The sequence below is a fragment of the Temnothorax nylanderi genome, unplaced genomic scaffold (assembly GCF_030848795.1).
Source record: "Temnothorax nylanderi isolate EJ_2023f unplaced genomic scaffold, tnyl_v1.0 TNYL_tig0035_pilon, whole genome shotgun sequence".
Lineage (NCBI taxonomy): Eukaryota > Metazoa > Arthropoda > Insecta > Hymenoptera > Formicidae > Temnothorax > Temnothorax nylanderi.
The window spans coordinates 349,260-360,933 of NW_027249097.1; the positions used below are offsets into that span (position 1 = coordinate 349,260).

At 38.2% G+C, this 11,674-nt stretch overlaps 1 protein-coding gene and 1 long non-coding RNA gene across 3 annotated transcripts in view; one reads left to right on the plus strand and one right to left on the minus strand.

The window, feature by feature from the left end:
• Positions 1 to 8,743, plus strand: part of Ubl3 (ubiquitin like 3) — a 46,768-nt gene extending 38,025 nt beyond the window's left edge. For both annotated transcript variants that reach the window (XM_071703283.1, XM_071703284.1), the window contains exon 4: positions 1,289 to 8,743. In XM_071703283.1, the coding sequence (XP_071559384.1) occupies positions 1,289 to 1,353 (65 nt within the window). In that variant the 3' untranslated portion in view covers positions 1,354 to 8,743. The remainder of the gene's footprint in view (positions 1 to 1,288) is intronic.
• Positions 8,744 to 9,818: 1,075 nt separating this feature from the next.
• On the minus strand, positions 9,819 to 11,009 carry LOC139770959 (uncharacterized). The gene is made up of 2 exons (XR_011717855.1): positions 10,701 to 11,009; positions 9,819 to 10,073 (listed from the first exon to the last, which is right to left on the minus strand). It is a non-coding gene; the product is annotated as an uncharacterized lncRNA (long non-coding RNA).
• Positions 11,010 to 11,674: the final 665 nt, after the last annotated feature.

The window sequence follows — 11,674 nt, forward strand, 5'->3', positions numbered from 1 at the left end:
GATAGGTAAAAAGTAGGAAAAGCTAAACTATTTTTATTGGGCATTTTGTTTAAATATTTATTAATTACTTATTTAATTTATTAGTTAAAAGTTGAAATTACAGCCATTTAGATATTTTGCTTAATATTACACTTGTATTTACTAATAATAATTGATAACCGCTTTATGCTCGCCAAATTTGTTATATTCAATCTAGAATACCCAATGTTATAACATTGAAACATAACATCTTTTTTGTATCTAGATTTTTATTTAAAAAATTTTTAATATAAGTCCAAATTATTTTATATTACTTTTCTCATTTGTTTTAAGACTGATATTCTATTAGATTGAAGATACTGATTTATTGAATGCGTATGCTATTACGTCAATTAACAATTAAAAGAAAAAGCGACAGTTATTCCCATTTCATCTTTTTAGGTATTCTTCCTAACGGTGAGTACATGTACACCCTGCCCGACGATCCTTAAAACTATGACAACAACTAAAAGACACCGCCTTAAATCCTTGAGTCAACGTGAGTTTCCCCAATCCTTATCACCTATTCTCGCAAATTCCAAATCCGTTGCTTGTTTCCACGACAAATAAATATAATACAGAACGAAAAGTGACATACACAAATCCCATTGTTCAAGACAATTTAATAACATTGTACGATCCGATATTTAAATGCGGGCTTTAACAGAAGAGCATGGCATTGTATCTAAATGAAGGCGAAATCCATATACAACTTAATCTTATTCTTTTGTGAAAATAACTCAAGTTTGGCATTCGAATTTTTTATAAATAATATTATACTATAATTTATAATGAAAGAATAAAAAATTAACATTCTTCTTTTGAAAATAAATGAAATGACAAAGGAAAGAATTGAAGTGGTACTTCATTGTTGATTGTTTAAATAATATCACTTGGTATTATTTGGCAATTACTACTTTTATTAAAAAGAAATATTTATTTATTCGATCACGAAATAATATTAAAGTTAATTGCAGGCACAAGAAAAGACGATTAAATATTAGTCTGTGAAATTAGTCTGTGATGACTAATGAATTCTTTATTTCAGTCAGGAGAGCTCTTTTGCAGGAACCAAGTGAACTTTCTTTACACTCTTTCAATACAATGTACACGATATTACGCATATATACACATACGCACATACGCACACACATTCTTTCTCTTATCATCCGTTTGCATTGCACCGTCCATCCAGATTTCGCGGTGCTAGGCGGGACTTCGCGTCGCAAAGACATGCGAGTTAACCGACATGTGCGTTATTTTGTTGCAGATCAGAGACAAAAAAGTAAAGGCGGCGGGAGTAGTTGCTGCTCGGCTTCCTGCTGCATACTCTAAGTCGTCGCAGTAGCCGTCGCCGACGTCGGTGGTGGATCTCGTGGCGGATGGGCATGCAGCGATGGGCGAGCTCGGGCTCACCCACAGCGCTGAGCCATGGTTTCTAAGATTTCTGTGCTGATGTATAATCGTTAGTGGCTGAGCTCGTGAGCAGTGTAGCACGAGGAGAGAAGAAAAAACGGATCGTCGGACGAAGGAGAGGTCTCGCTCGCGCGATACCCGCCGACGGCCGCCGAGGAGGGATGCGCGCCGCAACGATGCGTTCCCCGGTGTATGAATCCCCCCTACGTCGTTGGACCGATCGCTTATTTCGGTTCATTTGACGGGCGGTAATGCGTGCGCGATCGATATGCACTCGCGAGGGAAATCCGCTCGGGAAGACGAGCGGACGGGTGTAGCGTACTCTCCGTTACGAGAGGCCGGATCGTTGTCGGCGGCACGACGATTAGCTTGCCGAGAGATCTCCGGCCGAATTGCGCCGATAAGGGATGGTCGACTAACTTCGACTAACGACGTTACTTTGGACGCTACGGGCTCTTGTTGTGATATACCGATGGACGTGAAAAGGATTTGATCAGTCAGTAAATTTCATTAACAGCTCGAATCAAGGATCGATTAGCTATTTCCCCCCCCCCCCCTGCCGCTTACCAACTGACGACGCCGCAGGCGTCGTAATATCGAAAGAGAAAGAAAAAAAGAGAGAAGAAGCATGGGATCATTCGTAAAATTAGTTAATTGTCTTAAGTTGAAATTTTCGTTAACTACAGAGTTAACTGAGTAATAAATTTTATTAACCACTCTGATTAATTTCGTATGGCGATATTTCTTCATTTCTACAGCGTTTACATCGTTAGATTGTAAATGAGATAATCGTAAATGTAGTTAGCAGCCTTAATTAAATTTTGCTTAGGGATTCCTTATCCTTTCCCTAGATTACATATAGCTATATGATATCGATGAAGAAAGAAGACGATCGTAAATTTAGTTAACGGTCTTAACTAAATTTTGGTCGGCGATACCCCGTCTTTTTCCTAGATTACGACCGTAGTTGTAATACCGCAGGAGGGAAAGACGTTAAGGTCGCTTAACTTCCGTTAACCCTCCTTAGTTAACTTAAGTTTCGATTATTCGCCCTCGATTTGACCTAAATTAATTTAATTCAATTCCGCTATCTATCTCGCGAAACGAAACTAGAATCGGAGGATTCTAGGAAAGCGTTAAATGTCAGTTAACTTTAACTATCGTTCAGTTAACCGCAGTTGGAGCACCACCTCGGTGTCGGCGCAAGCCGGCCTCGAGGCTCGAGAAGGGCGAACAATTACGTATTCGCCGCGAATGTTTGTAATCCCGTTTTGTTCGATCCCATATAACGAACTCGTGTGCGTATGCACGGTAATACGGAATAGAATTCTCAAGGAATATGGAACCGGGGTAGCAAGAGACTACGTTCCGTTCTGAGCGTACATCCGAGACGCGCCCTGGAACGGCGCTACAATGCTTAGAAACTCAACCACTATCACAATACCGCAGCATTATAATAATTATGTAGACGGGATCGTGTGCATGCTTGCGTAAATTGAATGTATCGCGTTCGAGTGAGAAAAAGGAAGAGGAAGCGAATGAGAGGGAGCGAAAGAGAAGGAGAGAGAGAGAATCGCGCGCGAGAGAATCAAAGAGAGAATAAAATTTATGTTGTGATATGCAGGTAGCGATTATATATGTTATATATATAAAATATATATATATATATACATGTATATGCAGGGTGTTCCTAGTCAATCGCGCATTCGGTCGACAATACTTAACGCGTTGGTAGTTAGAATCGCACGTGAGAAAATTTCATAGCGGCAACGGTTTTTCAGCGATAGACTGACTCGTGAAGCAGACGAGTCACTTTACAATTTTATTCGGTATGCGATGTCAACAGACACGTTAAGACTGATATGGAATACAGTGTATTCACTGGACTTGAGATATTTTTTTGAAGCTCGTTCGGTATTAACCGTTCACACGCGGTATTTATCGTCGAAGGTGCGACTGACCAGAGATTCCCTGTATATACAGAATGTTGAGAAAGAAGGACGTGAAGATTCGTGGGTACATTCCTCGCAAATTCGGTTTTTTTTTTGCGAATTAATTCGACTCCGTTGCGTGGCACACTTCATGCGCGCCTGAACATCTCGATTACCGACTAACAAATCGAATTCCATTAACGCTTGTAAACTCCATTAAAATTAAATAAACAAGTGCGACCAATTATAAATTGGAGCGATACGTTGATTTTAATGCGAACGTAAATTTGGGATAAACTTCCGAGAGCTATCCAACGCCACGTCGATATACATATACCTCGACGAAAATATTCAAAATGATCTCAAACGAATCTTTATTGTATTTCGTCGTTTGACCGTAAACGTTTTGTTCGCATTCCGCAAAGAAGCTTCACTTGTCGTGTTCAAGAGTTCGAAAAGCTCGACGCGCCAGGACGCAACTTGGATCTGGGAACGATCGCGACTTCGAATCGCGCGAGGAATACGTTCGCGTACAATACATAGTCGCGTTCTTCTCTCTCGACAGACTGTATATACGTACTATTATCGAAGTCGCGTGTGCACGTCGACACGCGCGTTCCGCGTCTCGACGCACGCGTCTCGGCGCGCACGTATGCGACGGTATGAGGCACGTTGACGCGCAGTTAAGCTCTCATACCGCATAGATGACTTTATTATCATGAATTTAAAATGAAGTAATATTATATGACGCCACTTTGAGAGTTTAGTATTCCGAAGTATAAGATTATCAGAGAGACGAGAGAGAGAAAAAGAGGGAGAGAGAAAGAGAGAGAGAGAGAGAAAGAGAGAAGACATTGGATCTCTAATGAGTAGTTATGATTAAATGAAAACTCAAATATATTTCCTGTTATATATATCCCCTTCTTTCCCCCCCCCCGTCGAGTCCTCCCCCCGGTCCTCCCTCTACTAATCCATCTTCTCTTGCCCGCCCTCAATCCCTTCGTATTACCCGTCCACGCGAATCTGTCGGGCCTAGAACGTCGCTCTCGTTAGACCCAAAAATAAATAATTCCATGCTATGAATTTACCATGCCCATTTCGAGTATCGATCGTAGTTAGATCCAATCAAACCGTTACGACGAATGCGTTGTAGGCGATTCTCTACACACCGACACTGACACCGATCCACGTGTATACACACATGCACCCACATACACACACACACACACACACACACAAATGCCACGTGCGCGTGCACGCGCGCGTAACTCTCTAACACGCTATCTTATACTAATCGTACTGTAACTCTTACGAAATGCATAGCCCTGTGTATATATATATAATGCAATGTTCTTACCGTAGTTAAATTTGCGAGAGAAGAAATTTGTGCGATCAAAGCGCGAGCTATATTTAATTTATTTCTTATGTATACACACACATATGCACATACACACATACACATCCAAATACACACTCGCGAAGCGAAGCGAAATGCGAGGCGATCATGTTTGTATATTTCGAAATCGTTATTAGTACCTGCCTGACTCATAAACCTGTGCCATACCGGAATTCTTTTATTCACCTAAGTCCCTCCTCGTTGTCGTTCCATCACTGTACCGCCGTCCTTTTTCTCTCGATCCTTCCCTGCTGCGATCGGCACTTAACGCGCAAAGTATTTTCCCTTGTACCTTTTCGCGGAGATTGTTATACGTGCGAGAGGCCGTTCGCCAACTGAAATTCGGCGAGGGCATTAAGACATAATTAAGACATATCAACATTGAGCCCGAATCGCGACGACAAAACTTGAATTTGATCTACTAATTTCCCGCGTTTCTCCCCGCGGGTTAAAATTCTGTAATTGTAAATTATATTTTTCCGGAAAGGTACCGCATCATGCAAATTAAAAATTATATATAGATGGGAACATATTCGAACTCTATTATTTATTTCCTGAGAAACGAAGAATTTAATCGCATACGATAACGAGGGCTTCTTAGAGAATTTTTGGCATGACAAAGCCGCGTGCAGAAGACACTTCTGCTTTTCTGAATCCAAGCATTCTTCAATTTCAACAATTGTACTGGAGATATAGTGGTGGTCAAACTTCTCCAAGCATCAGCCGCATATTCTCTTCAAATTTTTCTGTCTTGAGCCTCTTTGGACTTAAAAACTAATTCTATCAAAGTGCAGAAATAATTAAATTTCAATAGATATAAATTAAAGTTAAAACTCGAATTGAAAATATATTCAAATTTACCTCACATAAAATAACATTAAAACAACTGTTGTATTATAGCGTCACACACAATTGCGTTACAGTTCAATTTCTTTTAGTTTGGCCACCATGATACAATGTTATATAATACCAGTCATACAATACCGTTTTTCTCGCGTCCTATCTCAAGGCGAATGAGAGAGCTTCAAAGTACACGCGTTCGCGGCAGGGTAACGTTACTCCTATCTATCCCCTATCGCTTTATCTAAACGATTCTGTACGGTGAAAGTCTAACGCTGAACACATTGTATATACTGTAGGTTTATGGGAACGGCTCGCACGATGCACTCATTACAACTTACTCATTGTTCTTTAGTACGTTCGTTCCGAGCGGTTTTCATCGGGGTTTTTTTTTTTAAGAAGGATCCGTATATATAGAGCGTTACCTTTAATGAGCGAACACTTTAAAGACGTCATTACTTTTTGTCCACGCCCTGCCCCCCATGATTCGTATTTTTTATTGTAAGATCATAAGATGTAGATTATCTATAAAATGCTGTTTATATAGGGAAACCAATTGTTTAGTTCGTAAGATTTTAAGATTCGCGAGATAGAGAGGGAGAGAGTGTGAAAGAGAGAGAGAGAATGAGAGTGAGAGCGAGGACGCGAGAGAGAGACAGAGAGAAAGCTACACATTACCCGGTAAGTTGTGAGCTTACGGAAGGGATGCATGGCGAATGAAGAAGACTCTATTAGTCCTATCGTGAATGTACTATTAAAAAAAAGATGTAATGAAAAGTTAAAAAGTATTCTTAAAGATCAATTGCATTGTATTCATTTCATTGCGCAATTAAGCTGCGTCCGAGATTATAAATAGGCTTATACGCGATAAACGAAGTCGAACTCACACGCGAACTGTAAGAAAGGGTGAGAAAAACAGGGGAGGAAGGAAAGGAGAGATTATCCTCGCCGCGTCTGGAGCTTCCATCGATTTTTTTTCCCCTTTTGCCATTTTACGACGGAATTAATTTCTAATTATTGTTACAAACGTAGAGGGTTCTCCGTAATAAATTTGCCTTCCAACTCCTCTCATTCCGCGATGTCACTTTCAGGCGTTGGTTGAGGATCTCCGGAACCGCAATTTTTCGAAAGAAACATCCTTAAAGTCTCTTACATTTTTTTAATAATCGAAATCGAGATTATTTCTATTCGAAGTCTCGACAAAATGTGAAACGCGCGCACATAACAATAAAGATCAACAATATATATATATATATATATATATTTCCCGTGTAAAGGGATTAAAGTTTAAAAACAAGTTGAATATCACGATGGTCGTTGATTTGAAGAATACCCACACACACGTGTGTGTGCGTATGTGTGTATATACGTATTGTTAGCCTCGTATTAATTGCTGATACATTCCATAGCGAGATTATCTTACACACAAATATAATTTCAATTAACCGATAATTATACTTTTAAAGTTAACAACAATGGGCAATTAACTGAGTCGCGATAAATAAAGAGTTCATTTTCTTTTTAGTTGTTTGAAGCGTGGAAAGTCTTAAAGGATAGATAATGGTATTCGTAAAATATGCATGCATAATCTACGAAGAATATACACTTCTTTGTACTTCATATCAAAATTTTAGCCTGTAAGGATCTACTCGGAACGATTTTCGGACAAGAAATTTTATTCTAATTTCGTTTTCTTTTCACTAGAGAAATCTACAATTTCCCCCTTGCTAAAACGAAGGATTATCAGTATCATCAATGATACAATGGATCAATTTCTTTTATTTTTTTTTATGTGAGACATTTCTAGATTGTCCAATAAATTGGCAAGATTATTCTTACAAGATAACAAGACGAGGAAGTTACAGTAATTAAATAAAAACATCCTAAACTAATACATAACTATTTATGTTAGAATACTTTTCACTTTATTTGCGGACAAAATTGACAAGTAAATGTCTTTCATCGATCCGACCTATCTTCACTAAAAATACTCCGTGTCTGTGGCTTTCTTATTAACAGCTACATTGCCGATATTGCCGTGTTAGAAAGAAATAAGAATCGATACTCATAATTTTCAGTTATCGCTCGCGATACTTTCTATCGTGTCCCGCGGAATTAATTGATTGATATGCCTTCTATAAAATTGTCGGTTGACTATCAACGAAGAGAAAAATTAGGATCCTTCGGAATAAGGATTTGGAAAATATCAAACTTCGCCTACAAACGTATCGTATATTATATTACAGATAAATCATAAATGCTGTATAATGCTATATTACGATTATATACAGAATGTTTGGCAATAGCTATGGTTGAATATGATATATTCCACGATATTTCCAAAACTCTATGTATGATATATTTATTTATCTTAAATATTAGCTGGATGCTATATCAAGATTTTTTTAAAGCGATATAAAATTTTAACTAATGAATAAAACTATTTTTTAATTTGTATTACGTATCTTTTTTAATATTATATATATTACATTGTATATGACCATATATGTTATATTCTCAATCAATACGGATGTCATGGCAATTTTATTAAGAAAGAAACAGTTTTAATTTTCAACAACGGATGTCATCACGTATGCCTATTGTCGAATATTCTGTACGTTTAAATTTCGCTATCGTTATAATATCGACGTAAACCACATTCGTAAGATATTGACGAGCAGAGAATTACAGCTTGCAGACATTACTTCCATGTAATATTACATACGAAAGCCGTTTTACTAATCCGCATTTTACGCTATAGGGAGAGACGACGAAATTTCGCGGTCACTCTATTTTGAATACGACCTTTCGCCTATAAACGGATCCGCTTTATTTTCCTTTTCCTCTCACTGGTAGTTTGTAGATCGTACGATTAAGGAACGCGAGGTACAAAGGAACCAGTGACGTTTAATTCGAAAAGGGAGAAAAGAAGAAGAAAAAAAAAAAGAAATTTATACAGCGAGACAGACGCCGCGTCGGGAATGTAATCGACATTCTTTGTGTAATTGTGTAATGTAAGCGTAAACACCACAGCCAGAATTCACGCAATATGTCCCTGATCAATGTTCATATATGAATATTGAAAGAAATGTATAAAAAGCTATGTAGTATTATAAAAAAAAAACCGAGTATATATATGATATTTATTCCTGTTGCTTCATGGACACATCGAAGTTCACCTGACATGGTTTCACGCCTTCTTTTCATTCTTAAGGCGATCGCCTCTCGAGAAACAATTACTACATTCGAGGTGTATAATGCCCAGATATTTTTGTAGATAGCAATTACTTATGGCCACGATGCGACAACGCGAAATAAAACCGAATAAAACGAATCTTATGCAACCAAGAAGTGAGATAAAATTGAAATAAAACATTCCAGCGCGACGAGTTTTGCATGGAAAAACCATAATTATTTTATCAAACATGTTTTCCTTTATAAAACTGCTACATATTCATTGTTATCGAAATCGACGTTATTTTTTCTACGAATTCCCTTTTTTTTTATTTTCGCGAGTCAACGTGTTTTTGTTTACGCGTCAAGTTATATTTTTCGTCACTGTTAAGTGCAAGGTGCGAGAGATTAAAATTGAAAGATGTAGACGAATACAAATGAGATTGATCTCTTTATGAAAATGTTGGTCGCCGAGTTTTTTCTCTGCGAGGCAGTCTGATTACGAATGCAAATGGAAACATACAGATATATAATTCAGGTAGGTTCACGGCTTTCAATAAAAAATAAGGTTTATTCAAATGCGTTATTTTTGGCAAAACAAACCGCAACCTTAAACTACTCTTCTTTTTTTAACCTTTCGTAAGAAAGATATACGGATCGTGCTTTTCTAATATAACGGATCATTCAAAAGATTGCGAGCTCATTCTTTCGTTGCTTCAATCATTCTTTCGTTTCATTTATTTAAAAAATGAGCTAGAATTAGAGATTCAAATTTAAAACACTTAATCTTTTGTTACCACGTTAAATTAATTCCGGCCGACCTCGATTTATTTTTTTGTTTCCAGTAAAAACGTTCAACCGCGTGACATTTTAAAAAGCAGAGTTCTCCAATGATTGAATGTCCCGACGACAAAATTACGTCATTCACTTTAAGTGAATTTTATTTTTGTCAGATTTCAAATTGACACCTGGTTGGAAAGACGTCATTCTATAAAAGTCATACAAATGACCATCTATTTTGAAGTGACAAATCACGCAAAACATTTTTATTTTTAAATATTTATTGACAATTTAGATGTACTTCCAAGATTTATTAACGTATGCCATTGGATACGTGTCATAAATAATATTTTTAACATAACTAATTTGCGAACTAATTTTCAAGGCATCCTCTTCGAGGCCTCGCCAATTTAACTTCCTCAAGCTTTCTTTTCGCCATACTTCTTGAATCTCGGAACCATGTACATGGGTGATATCAATAGCGAACCAGATATACAGAGCAACGCAAATATCTTTTCCTGTAACAAAAATTGTCCTCATTATTACAAATAAAATAAGATTAATCTATGCGAAAGCGACAATCGTGGTGTATTCAAACATGACATTTCCAAAACAATTAATATTTCCATTACAAGAAATATTAATTGTTGTACCAAATTTTCTATCAAATTTTATGTCGCATTAAGTCCTCATTTTTCAATCAATTCTCACTATTCTTGTAGTAAAACATGGAGAATCTCTCACAATTTTACATTCCACTGATGGAGGTTAACCCAACAATTACTTGCGTGGTTTTTCTTCTTAATTTAAACCATAACTAGCCTGGGATGTATCTTACAATATTATTATCTCAACTTTCATTGTCCTCTTTGATGGATTTACAATAAAATAAAGGTTGATATTTTATACATCTTCTAGATAAAGATAAGCGTAATTCTTCCTTTAATCGTGAGACAATTTGTGCAACTAGCATACGATCGATATAAAAGTTTTACGCTGTAAATTTAGATTTCTAAAGGGGGAAGGGTTGTGTGTGAAGTATTTACTCCCCCATGCAAGTAACATATAGGGTTAACTGCGCGCTTAGGGTTAACTGTGTCTTTCTCTTATGTAATTCAACACGACACGGAGCAGCTTCTACTCACAGCGGTGGAAATTTTTACTGTGGGCGGTGTGCTGACGATCGAATTAGTGTACGTCCTGGAAATAACGCCCGACAAACGGGACGTACTTCTCAGCCCGTTGCGAATCGCGAACATTTTCGCTCTCGTCGTTTACAAGCTTTCCGATTATCGTGGGAAGAAGTCGCGAGAACTGCTCGAACAGTAACCAGGAATATTATTTCTCAAGACAGGCAATTCTACTTTAGCCAGAGAGAAGCCTGAGTCTGAGAGAGGCCATCCCCGTCCAATCCCGGCCTTTTTTGTGGGACTGTCGAAAGCCAAGCGCCAAGGCCTCTGTACACTACCGCCAGTACATTATACCGCCATTTTCGAAATTGGTACTACGTAGCCACGTTCATTTTCCGACACTATCGATAAAACATTTTGGTGCGCGTCCGTGCTACATCTGCAAATGTAATATATGATGTATACATTTGCAGTTTGCAGATGTAGCACGGACGCGCATCAAAATAATGTTTTATCGGGATTGTCGAAAAGAGAAAAAGTGAGAGAGGGGGAGAGGGCTATTAGATATTTATATATATAAAATATAAATATATTAATATATAAAATAAATTAATATTTATCGATACATGATATAAGATAAGATATAAAATATTCTCGATTGTAATTGATTGAGGATCAGTTTAATATTTATATCTTACATGTATCGATAAATATTAACTTATTTTATATACTTATTTACGCGCGCCGCGCGGCGAGTCGAGCCGAGAGCCCCCGAATCCGGCCGAATCACGGTCGGCCGCTCTCGCCGCCGCGCGGCGAGTCGAGTCCCCGAATCCGCCCGAATCACGTTCGGCCGCTCTCGCCGCCCGCGCCGCGCGCCGGCGCGGCACGCGGCACTCGGCAGTCACGTCGGTCACGTCGTCACGATGCCGCGACCGTTGAATGAATCCGCCGATTTCGGAATTCGGAGCAGCGTACGTTCAAAGTCG